The sequence below is a fragment of the Seriola aureovittata genome, chromosome 5 (assembly GCF_021018895.1).
Source record: "Seriola aureovittata isolate HTS-2021-v1 ecotype China chromosome 5, ASM2101889v1, whole genome shotgun sequence".
Classification (NCBI taxonomy): Eukaryota; Metazoa; Chordata; class Actinopteri; order Carangiformes; family Carangidae; genus Seriola; species Seriola aureovittata.
This window is the reverse complement of record NC_079368.1, coordinates 7,605,676-7,626,321: the sequence shown is the minus strand read 5'-3', so window position 1 is coordinate 7,626,321 and position 20,646 is coordinate 7,605,676. Positions and strand designations below refer to the sequence as shown.

At 39.7% G+C, this 20,646-nt stretch overlaps 1 protein-coding gene across 2 annotated transcripts in view; it reads left to right on the top strand.

The window, feature by feature from the left end:
- LOC130170228 (leucine-rich repeat transmembrane neuronal protein 4) overlaps positions 1–19,734 on the top strand; it is a 45,112-nt gene extending 25,378 nt beyond the window's left edge. Inside the window, exon 3 of one of the 2 annotated variants that reach the window (XM_056377425.1) lies at positions 16,872–19,734. In XM_056377425.1, coding sequence (XP_056233400.1) covers positions 16,872–17,081 — 210 coding nt within the window. In that variant the 3' untranslated portion in view covers positions 17,082–19,734. The remainder of the gene's footprint in view (positions 1–16,871) is intronic. The other variant, XM_056377426.1, reaches the window with a different exon arrangement.
- Positions 19,735–20,646: the final 912 nt, after the last annotated feature.

Here is a 20,646-nt window from a genome sequence, read left to right as displayed (position 1 = left end):
GACAAAGCACATACAATAGAGAAAGCACAAACATAATGGGAAACAGACTCGAAATCCTGAAATGCAACAAATTCCTAAACATGTACAAATAGGGGAAAAAACATGCAACAGGAATTTTCTACACCAGAAATGCTCCAGGACTCTCTCTATATATTTTTAATCAAATGTGGTAACATATCTGCACATAAAAGAACCCCCAAACAAGTCCACAGAGGCAGCGCTGGTATTAAACTGTCAACAAAACATGTATTTATTACGGATTCAGCTTTACCTTCAGACAAAGAGGCATCAACAAATATTATAATTCAACTCCGAGACTGAATTTTATCTTTCAAAGGGAATTAAATTTCAAAAAGCTAGAGCCAGCAGTAAATTACCACAGGACTTGCTGAGATAAGACTGTTCCCCTGGGATGACACTGACCGGCCGGTCAACTCGGGAGTCGGACTGCGAGCTGCTGAGATGACCTCCGGTCCAAACCAGCGGGGCGGTCCAGACATCTCTGGAAACATCAGAGAAAATTTCCAAACATGCATTACATGGATAAACTGATAATGTATTTGAAATCTAAATGGTTACTTTCTTGCCTGAACAAACATTGAATCTTAATAAAGGGTTATGTACATGAAGTCTGATGGGCATAAGTATCTCTAATGTTGCTGGTCATCCATATCGAGCTCATCACTTCCCCCAGTGTCCCAAAGCACTTCTAGTGTGCCATTTCCTGTTGCATGTGTTTCCCAAATTGTGTTTTTTTTTTTTTTGCATTTCAGGATTTAGTCTGTAGTTCTTCCAAGTTTTTCTAATTTTATATCCTTGGATTTTATGTCCATGGATAGAAAATGGTGTTGTTAAAGACTGACCTCTAAAATTCAGGTTGTCTGTGTGGGTGTGTGTCTGTGTATTTGCATAATCATGCAAACACAAGGTTGGAAGGGCCCATAAAAAATTTTGCACTGAGGCCAAGCGGCAAACTTCAGGGCTGAAAAATGAAGCCAACACCAAAGTGCCAAAAACTGCACTTCTTCGAATGGCTACTTGAAGCTGCCTGCAAAAGCAAGTCAGTCCCCATAGACTCCCATATAAAAATCCCCGACTTTACAGCGGAAATAAACATGTTTATCGTCTGATACAGAAAATGGTTTTGGTCTCTACAGCTAATTTCCGCCTTTGTGGCAACTTTACAAGTATTACGGCTTACAGCTATGCATAATTGGGGGCGTGCCACTTTGAGTAACAGGTGGGTGAGCGTATGCTTCCAACATACCGGCATGCACCAAAGTCTCAGCTCCACACAACCCAATCTTTTTGCCCATTTTTTGATTAATCGGGAGTTAGGCGGAGTCAGGCACTGCGTAGATGGCCACAGTGGAGGAGCGACGCCCATGCAGTCTATTACTAGCCAACTCCACTGGTAGTGTAACAACAACAGATTTTGTTACATTTAATATAGCACAGATAGAGATAAGCAATTCTGAAAACAGTGGGAGTGGGACCACTAGCTTTAAGATAAAAGCAAAAAAACAGAAATGCAGAAGTTGAACATATACATACACATATAGAGCAAGTCAAAGCTCAACAATTTTGAAAAATGTCTCTCTAGCCCATTGCACTACCTCTCATGTTGAGCAGGGGAAGACAGTTTAATTAGAGTCTAGACACTATGTGCTATGTCCTGCTCACTATACAGTGCTGAAGCAAAGTTAGTCACCACTATAGGGGCGCAACCACACACAAGGACAGCGCAGCTGAAGTGTCATTATGTTTACCAGGCCTGCAGGGAAGTGGCATGAGCAACACCAGTGAAACCAAATTACAACAAAAACTATTAATCTTGCAGATCAGTTCCATGGAGATGACAGTTTGAGACTACTAAAAGTGGGGCAACAGTTCCATCAACATCATCCCCCATGTTTGACAGCGAGAAGAATGGCAAGATAATGTATGGTTCCACACAGCAGCTATTGTATCACAGCACTGGCATCACGCCATTTCCCTCAAGTTGTATATTAGCCTTCTGCAATATTCACATCTCATCACCACAGATGAAGCTTTGCCGGGCCTTGGCTCTTAATATCAACCCGATCCTCCTTGTGCACATCGTTCCTCTGTGGAAATATCACAAGAGGCCAACAGCTGGCTGCAGTTCATCTCTTGTCCCCTCACATTTTCAGCCACATCAATATTGGACAAGTCTGTTCAAGTTCAGAGGCTTTTTCAGACTGTAGCACTTAAACAGATGGCTGTCCTCCAGGCCTCTTTTGAAGGAAACAGACAAACAGAACACGGATAAACCAAGTCTGATATATTTTTCCTGTAGTTCACTGTCATGAATATTTTGTGCAATTAATTGTTTGTTAGTAGATATGTTGGTTCTTCAGCCAATCATGAGGAGAGAAATCACATCTAGAGCAGGAATATGATGTGTGTGTGTGTGTGTGTGTGTGTGTGTGTGTGTGTGTTCCTGTTTCTATTTGCTCTCTGGTCAGTCTCCTTAAATATTTAATATGTGTAAACTAAAGGGGATATTCACATAATGACAAAGCACATAAAATATCATGCTGCATACACGGACGCGCACACACACGTAATCTTCCACAGCGTCAAGAGTTGGACGCACAGCCCATTCTCCAGAGTTATCACCATGGAAACTGGACAGGAGTGAAAAGCCTGTACTACGATGGATAGAGCAATGGCACGTCAACATCCTGGGTCCTAAACTGTGACATTTATATGAGATGGTGTAGCACAGTGTATAAACTCTGTCTACAACTCCTCTGAAATGCAAAATGTATTTTTTTCCACTTTTAACACTGAATCAATGCAGTTCAACCTGGGGGGGGGTCACTTTTCTGATTCCTCAGCAACAGTTTAGTTATACATCAGTAGCCAAACTGGTTCTCATGTTGCAAACTCAATCTAATTTAAAGCTGCAATAGTTAATATTTTTGTATTAACAAAGGATGAAAAAACTACTTGTAACATGAAATGTATCGTTCACAGTGACGTACCAGCAGATAATTATAACCAGATTCTACTGTTCCCCTCAACACTGTGGAGCTTTATAGTGTCTTTCAGCCCATTGTTTTGGTTTTAAAGCCTGCAGCTTTACTGTTTTGGTTCACTGTCACTGCACTTATTTGCATCTTGTATAGATGCTATAGGCAGATTTCAGCACAAAACTCTCTGATAACCGTATTGTATGCTAACTGCATAGCACCAAATAGCAAATAGACAAAGTGGGACACTAGCTAAAGAGACAGATGTTTCCCCCAGGAGTTGTTGGAGACCAGACCAGAGCAGTGGTGCACTTGCCATTGGGCATACTGGGACAAATCCCAATGGGATTGAAAAATTATTAACAGGAGTTTTAGCATATCTCACAGCTGCATGCTGACTTTAATATGATGCTGCTGCTGCTTTCTTGTAAGTAAATTTTTATTTATATAGCGCCAAAACAACAGAAGATATCACAAGGCACTTTCATATAGCGCAGGTCTAGACCTTACTGTTTATAATATTGATTAGAGAGACCCAACAATTCCCACCTTGAGCAAGGACTTGGTGACAGTGGCAAGGGAATACTTCATTTTAAGAGGCAGAAACTTTGAGCAGAACCAGACTCTGGACGTCTGCAATGACTGGTTTGGTTGAAAGAGAGAAAGAGAGCGAGAGGAAGGACCATCATGCAATGATAATGTGATAATGAGAATGATAATAGTAACAGCAACCACAGTTATAATGACGATGATATTAATACTACTATTACTACTAATAATAATAATAATAATAATGATAATAATAATAATAATAATTCTGGCAGCAGATGTTGAGCAGGATCACAGCGATGGCAGGAGGTTTGCAGTTGCAGATCCGGATTCTTCAACTCTGGATGCAGAAAGCAACAGGAGAGAGGAGAAAGCAAAATAGGGGCAAGAAGGAGATGGAGAGCGGTGCATAGCCTGGGCGCTCATATGCTTGAGGGAATAAAGAAACAGTCAGAGTGATGCAGCGGTTTTCAGAAAGTTTACAGTAATCTCGTCGGCAGGACATGGACTATACTGTAAACACTGGGTTTAACTGATTTATGAGGCTAATCCATTTGCCAAATTGTAAAGCCAACTGTAAAAGGTACAAAGCCAGAAGTTGTGAAAGAATACGGAGCTAACTGAAACTTAAGGTGTACAGATTAGTTTTAAGTTTGGATTTGACAGCCTCAATGGAGTCAGACAGTCTGATGTGAACAGGGAGGTTGGTCCAGAGGAAGGTGGCCTGATAGGAAAAGGCTCTGCAGCCAGCACACGTCTTTTTCACTCTCGAGACAGACAGGAGCCCTAAATTCTGGAAAGGGAGGGCACAAGATAGAGTATAAGGCTTGAGGAGATCAGATAGGTATGAAGGAGCAGAAACTTAGAACTTTGTATGTAATTAAAAGCACTTTAAAGTCTGATCTGACATGGATAGTGAGCCAATGAATGGAAAGTAAAATTGGTGTAATATCAAATTTTCTGGGTTTAATTAAAATTCTAGCTGCAGCATTCTGAACAGAATGGAAGACTTTTAATACAAGCATGTGGCAGGCCAGAAAACAAAACCTTATCACATCATAGAAACAAAAGCATGAATTAAGATTTCAGCATCTGTCATGGAGAGAAAAGACAGAATTTTAGCTATGTTATGTAGGTGAAAAAAGGCGGTCTTGGTAATTTCTTTAATGTGCTGAACGAAGAAGAGGGTTGGATCAAATGTGATACCTAGATTGCTGGCTGTCAGACTATGGGAATCACACAGTTGTCGAGAGTAACTGTTATTGAACAAAATGGTGTCCCTGTCAAGCCGGCCTATGACCAGCCTCTCAGTTTTATCAGAATTTAGGAGCAGAACATTTTGAGACATCCAGTTTTTCACAGCAGACAAACAGAACTCTAACTTTGTAATTTGAGAAGAGTCGTCAGCTCTTATAGGCACGTACAGCTGGGTATCATCAGCATAACAGTGGAAATTAATTCCATGACTGTGAATAATTTGGCCACAAGGTGAAATATAAAGAGAGAAAACTAGAATACCAAGAACAGAGCCCTGGGGTACACCAGGCCAGTGCCAGGCAAGAGATGCAGAATTTGCTTCCCAGTTGTTCTAGGAGAATTCAATGATCTGTGGTATCAAAAGCTGCTCTGAGATCCAGTAAGAGGAGCACAGAGGTGGAGTCTGAATCCATAGAAATCAGAAGATTTACTACTAATGAGAGCTGTTTCAGTGGAGTGACAGGCCCTGACTGGCTGATAGTTATTTAGAGATCCTGGACCAAGGTGTGGTTCCTTTAGTAAAGGTTTAACATGGCAGTTTTAAAACTAGTGGGGACAGTGCCAGTAGTTACTGATACATTCACAATTTTTAGCACTGAAGGTCCCAAAACTGGCCAGAGATCTTTGGAGAGTTTAGGCAGGTGGTGGGATTAGAATGATTCAAGACATATAATAGTAAAGCAGAAACTGTCCAGGGGTGAACATAATGCACAGCTGGTTCTGCAGAAGAAGCTGGAGAAGAGCTGATTTTATATCTAATCTCCTGTATTTTATTGCAGAAATATGCTAGAAAATCATGAGCTGCATTGGGTGAGCTGCTAAGAGATGGCTGCTCTTGAAGTTTGGCTACAGTGTCCAAAAGAAATCTAGGATTGTGTTTATTGTTACTGATTAAAGAAATATGCTGCTCTAGCAGTGGAGGGAGTATACTTGTATTTTGATACACATTTGTGTGACTGGATTTTGATTTGCGTCATTTGTTCTCGCTATTTGTTCTCCAATCTTCTGCAGGCCTTCCTCATAGCACATGTTTCCTCAGTCTAGTTTTAGTGGTGAGAGGACCAACTGAGTCCAAGAGACTAGATGGAGCCAAGACCTCCGGCAATCGCTAAAGTTGCTGGACCAATTTGTCATGTAGTAAATACATTTAAACTAATGATAAAAGGACAGATTAGTGTCACTTCAAAGTGATGGCAGAAACAGTCAGACTAGATACTTATATCCCACGGAATAGGATCAAGTCACTGCACCCACAAACAGGGTGAAACCAAAAGTGTCATTATTTACTACACAGACTTTAGGATCACAGGCCTTCACGTCACCACTAATTAGAATGTCATTACTGGATATAACAAGACAATTCTTCTAAAAATTGTGAATACGGGCCAAGGTGTCTGCAAAGTACCACGAGATAGAATGATTAGTAATCTTTTGTCCTGGAGAGGGCAATTCATAACTAGTAAAAATTGTTTCAGTACAAGAGCCACAAAAGAGTTAAAGGTCACTTCAAGATGTTGTTGAGGCTGGAGTTGTCAGTAGTATGCTGATCGGTAAATCTACTGGCAGATGAAGCATTGATAGGGATAATTGGAAATTTAAATGGTCTGTGCACATGACGATATGGGGACACATTCTGTTTTGGGAAAATGCATCAAATGCCTTGTGGAAGACTTCATTGCATCCAGTGGTAGGAAAGGTCGTTAGTGCATGCTGATTTTCAAATTTAGGGAACTTAAGTAATATGACAAGGGAAAGAGACTCATCGTTATAAATCTGGCAATCAGGCTGATAGTCTGCAGCGTGGGGATTTTCCAAATCCAAATCCCTGCTCTCTACAATGGTGAGCCAGTCAGCGGTTCAGAAACGTAAGCCTACTATACTTTTCATCATTACCCCACATGGGTAAGGGTCCAGAAATCAGTTATTTGATGCTATCTCATCTTTCTGGCAAACTCAAACATCCTCACGAGTATAGCTTTTGTGATCTCTGGCTGCTTAATTATGTTGCTATAACTAGAGCTAGTGGTGGAGTGTGCCTGTACCCTATAACTAGCATGCATTAACCCTGTCAGCAGAGGTGGAGGAGACATGCAGGCCAACAGTACTACCAACAGAGCTGGCAAGGGTCGAAAAACCAGTTTGTAGATGGGAGAAGTGACTGCAGAACAGGCCATACAACTGGTCTTTTGCTCTTACGACCCTTTCCATACCAATTATCAGGGATGAACTCTGCACCATCTGTCAATGAGGCTGTGCTAGTGATGCTATGTGGAGTACTTGTCACATCTAAGGTAATGTTAGGAGAAGGATGGACCTGTCTCTCTAGCAGAGACACCCTGTCTACAAGAGCGGAACAGCTAACACATCGTAGTAATCTAGATTGTTAGCTGGGAACAAGAAGCTGATTTGATAAACTAGGCTAAGCTAACAGAGTAGCAAACAAGCTACCCCCTAACACAAAGAAAATTTAGAGGTGCAAGTAACAACTACCACTACTAACTATTTTTACCAGCTGCATATGGAGACAGCTGCATTTTATTGACATTTTCTGTCAAAAATAAAACAAAAATGTATTTGTAATGAAAAGAAATCAAACATGCAAGTTGCCTGCTGACAGCCATTTTCCAAGGCAAACTCTATGTAGAAAGACAGAGCTGGCAGGAGCAGCGATTCAGGTTTGCAAGCTGAAGCAATTCAGTGACACAACCATCATGCACACGCGATGCAGGCATGTTCTTGGCGTGAGGAAGACCAAACTCAACTGCAACTGCATTTTCGTCACCCAGACACCATCGGCGCGAAGTGGAGCGGCCAACTCCAGCAGTCACAAACGAGACCGACTGACCATGCACACTGCAGGGTGTATTGCTCAGGACCCAATGAAGTGCAGTGTTGAAAGTGAAGTTGTTTGAATGACGCTCTCAAGAAAGCTACAAGCTGGATTAACATAGGATAAGCAATCAGCCCCTACCGACAGGCACAGTTTGAACAGGCACTGGACTAGTGTAGGCAAGTGGTAGACCCAAATCTTGAAGGTCCTGCAATCATGGATTGAGTCCTCTGATTTGTAATGTGTAAAATGTGTAAAAATGTCCATAGTTATTTGAATTTCTTAAAACAATCCAATCCTGAAATGCAGAACTTTTTGTACTCTAAATAAAGCACTGGAGGGGAAATGTAACTGAAGAACAGTTTGCACATGACTAATTACCTGCCTTATGCACAATTCAGGCATTTGTCAGTTTTCTTTAATTAGCAGATAGCTTGTTAGCTTGACTGCTTCATATTGTTGTGTCTCTCACAATTACAACAGAGACTGGAAAAAAGAGTGGAGGGAGACAGAATGTAATAGTGAAAAAGCCAACGGGAGGATTATAGCAGTGTCTCTTGAGTCAGATCAACTCAGCCCCCAAAACTGAGTTTAGGTTTATCCCAACTATTTTTAATCCTAAACCTCAACCCTTAACTTCTCCCTATTTTTAAATTTGACTGTAATCCCCAAATTAACCACTGCCCCTAACTTTCACTTATCCTTTTCACATAATTATCAGTTATGGCTGAACTCTGCCAACTTGCTAACAAATACAATCACTTAATTGGACTGCCCATATAAACTGTGAGAAAATTGCCTTATCTCTGATTTCCTGGAGTACGTGTTTTTTAGCATATTCACACAGATTTAAGATGTTTCAAATAAGGGAAGACAGACCCCAACTCCAGAGACTGTGTGTAGAATCTATCTGTAAAATCTTCCTCCCACACAAAATATTGGCCCCTTTTCTGAAGCAATCATCCGCACAGTCAATGAGCATTCAATTTGAACCAAGGTGATTGTACTATTCCCATATCCATTAAATACACGCCTGTCAGTCCAGTGTTTCATATCTTTCTTGAACTTACTAAATTATCTGTGATTTGCAACATTAGTCCAGTATCTCATCTGGACAAAGCAAGGCTGATAAACTCCAGACATCCATTAGAGAATGAAATAGCTTTGGCCTTGGTGCACTGAATTCCTTTAAGTCTTTCTTTTAGTGTAAGTGACTATGTTGATCTTGACAAGCCCCTTTTCTTTTGGTGAGTCAGAGAAATATAATATAAAATACATAAACTGTCTATGATTTGTGCTCTGTTTTCCTTTATAAATATCTTTGTTATTTCTCTAAAATATGATTCTACTCTATTGGACCTGCCTTACATCCAAGGCATGCGAGGATAGGGTCCATCCCTCTGTGACCCTAAATAGCACTTAACAAGTTAACGGAATAAGTATTTATATATATAAACTGATATATAATAAGTGATTTTTTTGGCCACTTGAGTTTAGAAGAAACAAGTTTTGAACACAAGACTGATACAACCTTGACTTGATAGCAAACGCTTGCTAATTTACACATCAAGCAAATACAGAGCAACATTAGCAATTACTTGGAGTTGTGTCCCTGCCCACCTGGCAAATGTAAGTGTAATACTCCCAGTTCTAACAACTCCTGAGGCAAATGTCTGACCTCAGCTTTTTTTTTTTCACAGCTGCCTACTGTGATGACAAATTATGCGATGAGAGCTGTGAGAGTGTACCAAAACAGTAACTTTACATGGAATGAAACAAAAACAGTTCACTGAAAGATACTGAAAAGCTACAGAGAGCTGAGGGTAAAAGTGCAGAATCTGTTGATAATTATCTGTTGGTTCATAGTTAATATAAAAAATATTTATTATAGCAGCTTTAAGTTTATTTTAACTGACCAGAGGCAGCTCATTGCTGTCTGTTGAGTCGACAGTCAGGAGTTTGTTCAGCCTGACTAGCTGTGACATTTTCTGAGTGTTACCCGTGGACAGCACTAGAATATTATGGTAATGTGTGCGGTCGAGTCTTGGTTGCTCTGGATTCTTGCTTTGGAAGAAAAATGTTCAAAATATTTTCTTAGACAGTCCAAGGCCATAATAAGATGCTATTACATTTATACACCCAGTAAATCAGTTACTCAAAAAACTAGAGTTCAAATTAAATAATACCAACGCTGGTTTGCAGCAGTCATACATACAAAAATCCCAGTTCAAATTTCATTTTACATGTTGTGCACTGTGGCCATTTTAGTTCAGCATCTTGTTTCTTTATGTTCCCGTCTGAAGGAGAAAAAAAACCTTTGCTGAAGATTTATTTTTCTTGTTATAGAGATTAGTGATTGCATCGAGGAGAGCTATATTTAGTCCCCAGTGCAGTGCAAGTTATAGAGTAAAAGAAGTGCAATGTTTGTTACATGAATTACCTATGGAGTTTTAAATAAAAATGAACTACTGTATGATACCATCATGCTTCCAAGTAAACAACTGTGACCTCAGAAGCAACATATTTTTGTTTTTACAGGATTGAGGCATTTAATGGTTGTTTTGACAAGCAGCAGCAGCAAATGCATGTGTGTATGTGTGTGTGTGTGTGTGTGTGTGTGTGTGTGCGCGCGCGCGCTCAGGAATGTGTGTGGGAGTGCAAAGAGAGAGAAAAACAGTCAGTGAGCGAGACCGAACCAAACACTGTAGCACACACATCTTCTTACTGTATGTCTCCCATTCAATATGGATTAATCTATGCATCTATATTTCTTGGTTTCTATATTCAGGTTACTTAAATCAACATACATCAGAATGGAATATCTAGTGATTCATAAATTGTCCATCCAGGAAATAACAGTAAATCTCAGCATGCATTGCCAACATTGATGAGCAGAAAATGGGATGAGCAGCATTAGGATGAGATAAATCCCCACATCTGAAGGATTACGGTTATTTTGACAAATGCGAAACGCTTTTCAAATAGAAATGTAATTACATGGTGAATATTAAAGTCAGCAAAAGATGATCTTTCTGGAATTCTAGCACATGGAATATTACAATGTAAAACTTTCCTATGCCTTTCAGATGAATGTCAGTTTTTTTCTCCCCTGATTACTTCTTAATCCTCACTGGGAGGACGCTAATGGTCTGCTGTCTACAATGTTTGTTGTCTGATATATTAAATATTATTTTTTATTGTGCAGGAAAAATCCATCCTGGCTTTTCATGCACACGTATAACATTAATAATAATGAACATGTACAATACACAGTCTTAATGTGTACAGGCACCCTCAGTACAGTATGTGCTGCTTAATTAACTTTACTGACCACTTGTTATCAGCTTCATGTCTGTGTCACTCACCCTGAAATCATTTTTCAATTTATCCATGCTAAGCAACAATCAGGGAAGGGGGTCTTGTGGCCATTAGCATGCCATTCAGCATCCATGGGTGTGTAGCCTAATAGACAGCGATGATAATAGAGGCTTGTCTGTGCTCTCCCGCCGCAGCGTTGACCACTGAGTGAATTATCCAGCTGACAGAGAGCAGCAGCACAGCTCGGGCGGAGGATGTTGTTAATATGCCAATGAGAGCTCATGCCTCCCGTGCCAGTCAGAGGCATGCTGGCATGGTGCAGCTGCCTATCACCTAATTGGGAATCATTTAGCTGCAGCTTGACCTACATTCAGAGCAGTGCAAAAGGGGGACCACCTATGTGCATGTTTTTATTAGCAATCCAAAGCTAATAGCTTGGGAATTAGAATTAATTGATGTGTGCTGTGTCACAAGAGTTTATATCATTGTCCTCTTCTACATCTGCAGTAAAGTGCTTTAGAGTGGGTCAGTGAAGTGCTTTATTGAAGAACTGCCTTTTGTTATAAAACGCTGCATTTGCCAGAGAGGTAGTTTTATGTAACATTGAACACATACTTCTGATATTAGGGCATTACGTAGCGTGAGGCCTTCACTTCTAAACATTGTTCTTTTAAAGGAGTAGTTTGATTTCATTCTCTTATCTGTACTGTTAGCCTGGCTCAGTCTGACAAGGTAACAAAATCTGCAAACTGCCACCTCTAAAACTCTTTCATTCACGTTATATTTTCTTTGTTTAGTTCATACAAGAACTAAAGCGGACAGTAACAAATATTGAATTCATATTGTTTTTCCTCAGTTTATAGCCTTTGTGATAAGATATATATGAAGCTAACTTGCCAGCACCACACCGATAATTCAATATTTAGCTTCATATTTTGTATCAATCTTCTAATTTAACTTTCGTTAAGAAAGAAAGTGTATTGACAAAATGTGAAATGTTTTTGTAAATAGTTAAGCTGTTGCCAGGAAATTAAAATTTTGTGAAATATTAACATCACAAAATAAATTGGTGTTTGCTACACAGAAAAGTTTACGCTACAAACTGCAGTCCTGAGCTGAAATGGTCACTAGAACTGATAGTGAATAATTATATATATATATATATATATATAACCTGAGGTGAGGATTTCAGTGTTGATGTTTTGCTGGGGGCAGACTAGTGTATGAAAAACCGCATGATCACTGTGATCTCTGTCTCTGCATCAGGCCCATTCCAATCTATTTCCCCCAGCTTGTATTTTACACAGTTTCTCCCTGTGTTTTATGTCTTAGTCATTTATATTTTTTATTTTCTTTTTTCTCTTTTTTTGTCACAGTGATAGCCACTTCACTTTTTGTGTTATTAGCACACAAACAACTAAACTGAAATGAAATAAAATAACTCAAGAAATGATAAAAAAAGAGTGCAGCTGTAGCCACTTGAAGCCCAAGCTACTTCCAGACCAACTGAGAGGATCATTTCTTAACACTTTATACTCCATTTGTTATCAGTGATGAACACTGTCAGTTTAGCTCAGAGGAAGATGCAGAAAAAGTGAAACATATCATAGAAATTGAAATGGGATGTATTAACCTGAGGTATAAATGTGTCCCACAATATTAACATACAATAGAGCTCCTCAAATAGTGGTGTAGTTTCCACAGGTAACAGCCAATGTACAGGACACTCAAGGTATTCTATTCTCTTTAAAATCACCTCAGGGTAAATAAGTTCAGCTACAGTTTAAACAGTTAATATATAAAGTGAAGACAAGATCGGGTTGATGCCAGATGCTTGCTTTATTACTTTGGGCAGTGGCCAGTGACTCACTGAATAACGACTTACACTTGTCAAGAGGAAACAAGGCTATTCTAAGATAGCTATTGTAATCAAGAGATTTGAATTCATTTTACATTTATTCGGGTGTGTAGTGCACAGCAAGATTGGAAAGGACTTCCTGAGCCATTAGAGTTGAGGAAAGATGGTGATCATGCCTCAGGCGAAATCCGACTGTGAGCAGCGTTCAGCCTTAAGCAGCTCTGTTGGCGGCTGTCCAAGCCATGGTAGCCAATGACTCACCTCTCTAAGAGCTCCAACCATAACAGCCAGCATTTCCCCAATATTCCTGATTAAACCTGAATGCATCCTCTGCTTGGTTGGCCAAAAAGGCTTTTATTCTTTTCTTCTATTGCTAAGACATGAAACTGATCCTGTTTAGGTTTACTGCTTCACAAATGCAAACGGAGAAAAGACTGTATCCGTGTGAGTGTGAGTGGAACATCTTTAAATTGTACAATGCTTCATTAACCTGTGAGGTGACTTCAAAAACATAAGTTCATTTTTCATCAAGTTAATTTACTTTGTTTTGCCATTTTGTAGTTTATTCATTCGTGGATGCTATTTTCTGGAGGGACTGGCAATGAATGTTTGACATCTTGCACAAAAACACTGGAGGAGTAGACATAATAATCAGTTGGCTAATTGAAAGACATTAAGATGTTGTGGGAGTTTAAAATGTGACCTTTACAGGACAGCTGTTTTTATATTAACTACACCACACTAGACTGTGAATATGAACAGCTGAATTTTGGATGTAATTATAGCATCTTAAAGCCGTCACATTCATTGTTGTTGGTCGGCCGTACCTGTATGCATCCTCACTTTTCAGCCATGCTCGCTGTGGCTCAAGCGGTGGTGGAAGCCTCAGCAGTACTTTGTATGTAGTGCCAATTAACAAAAGTAAGCATGCTAACATGCTAAACTGATATGGTAAAAATGGCGATCATTATACCTGCTGAGCATTGTTATTATGGGCAGGTTGCCATGCTAGCATTTAGCTCAAAGCACCACTGTGCAGCCTCACACACTCACAGGCTGTGTCCACATGTCAAAGTTTCCTTGGGCAAGATATTGAACCCCAAATCGGCCCCAATGTATCATCAGTGTGTGAGTGTGTGTGTGATAGAAAAGCACTGTATATATAGAAAAAGTGCTGTTTGAATGTGGCTTGTAGTTTAAAGTGCATCGAGTGGTCGATAAGACTAGAAAAGTGCTATATAAGTGCAGTCCATTTACCGTTTACCAATTCATACCTTAAGTGTGAAAACTCAGCTTTCACCAGCTGCTGTTTCACATCCAACTTCGCTCACTGTTTCACTGAAATCCATTTTCAATGACAAGTGCTGAAGAGTTACAAATGTTTTTGTCTCTGTTTAACTCCGTGGTGTCTGTGGAACACCCGAAACAATGAATTGTATAGTATTTGTGAAGTGTGGCTTTAGAGGGCTGATCTGGAGCAAGTCATCTGGGCTCAAGTGTTTCTGTTTCAGTTCTACTTTACAACATTTAAGAGCTGCAGATACACCACTCTCGGCTGTCAGTGAAAAAAAAAATACCAGTGAGGGCCTTGCAAAAATTAAAGACCCCGTGAAATAGAAATTATAGTTTATTTCATGGTAAGCGGCTCGATCTGAATAAAAAATGTGAGTGTAACTTAGTGAACTGCAGGCTGAGAGTGCATTTAATGTAAGCTACTGGAGGTGACAGTTTAGAAAAATGCAGGAAAAGCCTGCAACTGACTAAAGCGTTTGAGGAGGAGGAAATAAAAAACAGAAAAAGGTTGTGATACAGTGTGGTCGTGTTTTTTTTAACTGACTTCCCCTCCAAATTCGCTGGGGGCAATAGCATGTGTATATTTGTGTGTATCTTTATATGTATGTATTTATTTATTTATTTATTTATTTTGACAGTAGCATACAGATCTGTGCCAAATGAACCCAAAAAAATGGCATGTATGCTATTTTGGAAATGAGTTTTCAGTGCATCCTCTTCTTGGTTGGAGATGTAACAGTTACAGCACTCGGCCCGAGCCAAGGCATTACCACACATGTTGCATCACACTGCACCTCCTGGGCGAGCAGAGAAAGGAGTTTAACATTGGCACAATTTAAAACCTCCGCCATGTCACTGGTGAATGTTAAGGTTAATGTGTATCGCATGCATAGAGTATCTTTTACTTCTTTGAGTCGAGAATGGGCCGATACCAAACAGTAAAGTGCAAACAGAGACAAAAAACCTTGACGTTGATGTGTTTGACGCTGACTGACTTCTGTCAGGTTCTTTGAGAAGGTTAAATCAATCTGCACAGCGATGGCAGACAGGATACAGCGCATTTTTGAAGCACAACAAACAAGCAGTCACTCTCAGAGCTTTGCATTGCAATTTTTAATTATTTCACTTTCCATTTTGACTATTTTGAAAAAGAAAAATCCTTCAAAAACCAAAAAGGCTATTTTAGTCCAAAACAAAGTCTATATGATTCCTCATAACCGTTTAAGAGGTCAAAAGAAGTTTTACCCTAACCCTAACCCAAGTCTTTTTATGCCATTTGAACTATTCATACTGTTCATAGTGAGAGGAACTATATAATAATAGCACTATACCCCTTTAAAGGTGCATTTATTTATGTATACAGATCTGCAGAGTTCCCCAGAGCTTAGCAGCAATTGGCAAAAAAATCCTTTTATTTCTCAGTAACTGCAGCTCGGGTTATTTTATGGCGCCTTTGGATTTCTGCTGGGATAGACTGGCAATGTAGAAGTTAGAGGAGGCAAGAAATGTTGGACAGACAAAGGTTGTAAGTGTTCTGCCAACTGCTGCTGTACACAGAGGAAAAGAGGGCTTTTGGTTCAACCAGTCAACCAACCAAATTTATATTGACTTCACGACTTGCATGTTTGACTTTTTCTATTGCAATAATTGGAGAAAACAAGTCCACAGTGAAGCCTTTCCCCTTGATACTTTATACAGAGAACTCCCAGATCCAGACACCACCCACCACCCTCCTATTTATCTCATTTTGCATTCGGAGCATTGTTTTCATGAATTCTTTATTAGGTCCTCTGAAGTGTGTGTGTGCAAAGTTCAGCTGTTGAATTAGACAATAGTCACAATATAGAGTGTTTTCAACTAATCTTCCTGTTAAAGCTGAGAGCAAACACAGCCGGGTTGCATCCAGAAAGGAAAACATAACCTTTTGAAAGCTGTGATTTTAAATTTAAGGGTCTGAATGGTGACAGCAATGTGAAACTTGACCTAAGCAGATAGAAAGAAGAGAAAACCCATCCAAAGGCCATTTCTGCATCAAATCAGCTTTAAGTAAATCCTTTTGTAATCCAATAAAATAATCTGACACAACATGTTTTACAATAGATGAATACAAAAGCATTGTATCTCTACATGGAAGTGAAAGCTTAGAGAGGTTGACTTTCGTGCATGCGAGCGTTGCATGCGTACTGTATTACGATCTGATGTATATGAATGTTTCTGTACACTGTGTTATGTTGCTTCCAGCTTTTCTAGATACATGAGTGCATCTATATTTTGTGTGAAAGCATGAATGGACATTAGGATATTAATATCAATATCACAGGGGCTGTGATGCGGGTTTATCCCATTTAATTGACATAATTCAGACCACACTAGCACGTAAAACTAAGAGGGGTCTTCGAATCAGCAAAGTGCTTGTAATGTAATAAGCGCTCTCTTCTAAATGGAGCCTTGACTCCATTTAAAAGAGGGCAGAAAATATGTGTGCACTCTTGCTTAAGGCTTTCATCTTGCATATAAATCACTCCAACTGAAAGTGGGTGTTTGAGCACCACAGATTTCAGGTCTTAGGGCATGCACTGTATCACCGGCCAAGGCTGCATTAATGACAGTGCTCTGCCACAACTGCATGAAGTAAATTAAGCCAATTCCAAATATTCTGAGAGCAGATGAAATGTTGAAACGGGGGCTTCTTCGGCAGACTCAGGAGGCTTACATCTGGTTCTCTTTTTCTCTCTTCTTCCCTTTTCTGCTTTCTGTTTCTGTCTAGATACCACGGCAGCTGAGTGCTCTGACGTTGTACAGGTGTGAGCAGTCGGTCCTCGATTACTGTCATGCCCACCTGTCACTGCACCTCAACGTGGGCATTGAGCCCCAAACTCAGGCACTGGGAGGTCCGAGGCCAGCTGGGTACCAAATGACGGCCCTTCCCTCCAAGCCTGTGCTGCCTTGCCCCCAGACCCACTCCCTCCACCAGTGAGCTGTGCACACTGTGAGGCTCTGTGTCCATAATACTGTATGTCTGCTGCACAGAATCTGTGGACCATTCAAGTGAAACACAAGGCTGTGTGGGAGGGAGCTGGGACTGCTAAAGACGCAAAGGAGACAATTAATCTACTGCAGAGCACCCTGGAACCAGGGTAATGAAAATGAAAATATTTCTCAGTGGAAATAAAGGGGTGCAGCAGTATTGATTAGTGAGCTCCTGACCTACCTGACCCTCAATGTCCTCAATTAGGAAGACGGCTGAACAGCAGCATGACTTTCCACGTTCTGCTCTGCCTTTTGAGGAGCATTATGGATAATAATTTAATGCTTTATTAATCTTATTAAACATATTTCCTCAACTTCTCCTAATCTGTGCACCCCTCGGCCGTGTCAGGTAAAGTAATCAAATGCAAAATGCTATAAACAGAGCAGGGAAAACAGCATGATAAGCAAATGAGTAGCAGAACAAATGGAAGATCAGCCGAGCTAAAACATTTTCTGCTGCTTTTTCTGCTCACGCTGTCAGTCAGAGGTCTCTCCCTAACTCAAGTCCCTGTAGCATTTCTCATCTCGAGCCACTCAAATGAAATTACCCAAGACGAGAGACACGAGTCAGAAAATAACGGACAGTAATTGTCAAATAAAATGTACAGCCTACACATCTTGCCGGCAGTATGTATAATTTTACATGGTGACTTTTGATTTCTTTAATGATTTGTGATGTGGATCACATTATAATTAATTTAATCAAGCTGAGAAATGAAAAGATGAAAAACAAACACCAAGTACAGATCTTGCACTGGAACCTTCAGATATTTACGTTTCATCAGCCATTTACATCACCCTTGTAGTTAATGGTTTATGTTTTTAAAATGTGTTCTTCAACCAATTATCTGATTGTACACTCATATATCTACATGTGTGTGCTTTTTACAAGATGTTATATTATAATATATGGTAAATAAACTGTGGTAAATGACCAGTAACAGTATCATTCATCAAGATCAGTGGTATCAACTCAAACAACTGTCTGCTGTATTTAGACGGCTGCGTAGGTGGCTGAAGAGACTCAAGAGCACAGCGCTGAAGGCAAGACTGTATAATAATGATATGTGTCTGGTTTTTGCCCTGGTGATCAAGACCCTGATGGTAACTTTCACTTGCTTTTTTCTCTCCTTCTGTGACTGTGTGTGACCGTTATCTGACGTAATACAGTATACTCGGCTCATGGCTTTTTGTTCCAGGGAAGCAAACTTGTGTCCAAAACAGAACGGGACCTGGATATTAATTGACAGCAGCTCCGTGTTCTTCACATGCAAATAGTGAGAATGAAAATGGTGAAAGGTAAATGATTGAAAAATTGAATATTTGTCAGCTGGGAATTGACCGCTAGCTAAATCAGTCCCCTGAACAGCAATTCTCCAATCATAATTTGGCAACCATAAATAGGCCAGAGCAGGCCTGTCAAGCTTCGGATGTCTCCACACGTTGAAACATGTGCATGTAGCTTTAACTGTGATACTGGATATTTAAAGAGTTAGGAGGGCCATTTCTTTTTATTTAGTCTTTCTAAAACCATAAAACAAGAGCAAAAAGTGCAAACGATCAATTAAATGTTGTGTTTGTGTGCTCTAATGTAAGATACAAATGTACGGGTAACTAGCTTACTATCTACAGCAGTAACTGAGTCCATGGAACATTTTATTAGTTAACTACATTTTGTGAGGTTACATTAGACAAAAACCACGCTTCATAACTAGCACATCCACTGTGATGTATTTCCCCACTGCATGGAAGTAGGTCACTAACACTAATACATGTACATCAGTGTAGGGTAACATTAGCAGCTCCATCCTGACCCTGTTCTGCTGTTGGATTTGGAGATGTTTACAATCCAGAAACCCTATCAAACTTTCTACCAGAGAGAGCACTATGTTCAACAAGCACTCATCTGAAAAATCTTTTCTCTTGTAAGATTAAAAGTGAAACATATTGTTCAAAAATACAAACGGAGAATAAATCTAAAATCTGTCTTGCTCCATCCAGAGAGGACAATGTAAAAAATACCTAATACACCTTTAAAACAAGGATTAACAAGCTACACTCCAATAAAAACAGCTTCTTTATTTCTAAGTCTGCACTGTTTGTGAAGGTTTTTCCTGGAACATGTAGCTTCAGCTTCAGTTTTTAGCACAACATCATGTAAAAAAGTCAGGTGGACACATTAAAAAGTCAGCCTGAGACAGTGTTTTTCAATCAGTTCATGGGGATAATTTTGCTAACTTAGCTAGCTAGCTAGCTACAGTTGATAAAATATGCCAGCAACAGTTGTCATTTAGGAAAATGGGAAAATCAATATTCACTGGCTAGAAATGAGAAGCTTATTTTGTATACCAATGTCTGAAATCAAGGACCCATCGATTCAAACATGAACTTCAAGGAGTAAATCTGCCCCGTTACCACGGTAAACTGTATAGAGCCAGAAAGCTTGACAGGCATAGCAACAGTAACTAAGGGATGCAGGGCTTAGCAAGCGGTCAATTAAATGTTGCTGAATGGATTTTTACAATATATTGATTGAAACAACAAAATGTTTATGATCATGTGACATAAGAGATTAAATTGTCTTTTTTTTTAAAAAATGATATATTTATTATATATTTGCTTTTTATCCTTTTATAGAGATGTCATCTTCGGGGCATCATTCGGGGGATAATGTGATGAGAGCTGTACAGTATTCTGTCATATTTCACAGTCATTATCAAAACTGTGTCCATCATGCATAAGCTGATTGTGTAAAATCAGTCATCTGCCATGATAATCACAAATGAATCACGCATTGATTGTGTGCAATGGCATACATGTTTGTCAGATTTTCAATGAATGCTCAATAACAGACATTTTGTAAATGCTCTGCCTGGTGTTCCTCTGTAAAAGGAAAAAAATAGGCAGAGCAGAAGATATATCTGCTTATGACAACGTGCTCTGACACATGACAGATTCACGCTGCTGGAGGATTTACTGCACTGTCGCCACACACAGGAAGCAGTTTAACGACGCTGATAGATTGCATATACAGCACTCACCTCAAGTGTTCAGAAAAGCATTGGGTGAAAGAATCAGGACAGGGAGGAGCAGCAGATGCAACAGAATAGCATTCTGACTTATCGGTTCACATGCATTTACACTGATGACTTATGATACTTCAATCAATAACCACTTCTGGAGCAGTCCTGTCTGTACATTATCCACAAACTAGGAAAATAATTATCACCCAAAGCACGTCTTAAATCAACTGTGTGACTCATAGAAACACAAGAGAAGTACAAGAAGTTTTCAAACCAGCAGGGATCTGTGATTTTACAGGTCACAAAATGATTTTGGCGTGTGGATAAATGTTTCAAATCAAGATATGCTGTCATCTGAAGCCTTGAAATGATCCCAGCTGCCTTTAATTAAGTAGCAACTCAAATAGTCTGAAAAGCAAAAGCCCCTGTTCACAATTCGGTGCATACACTTTTATGTCAGAGGTCATTTGAGAAAATCATTTTTTAAAG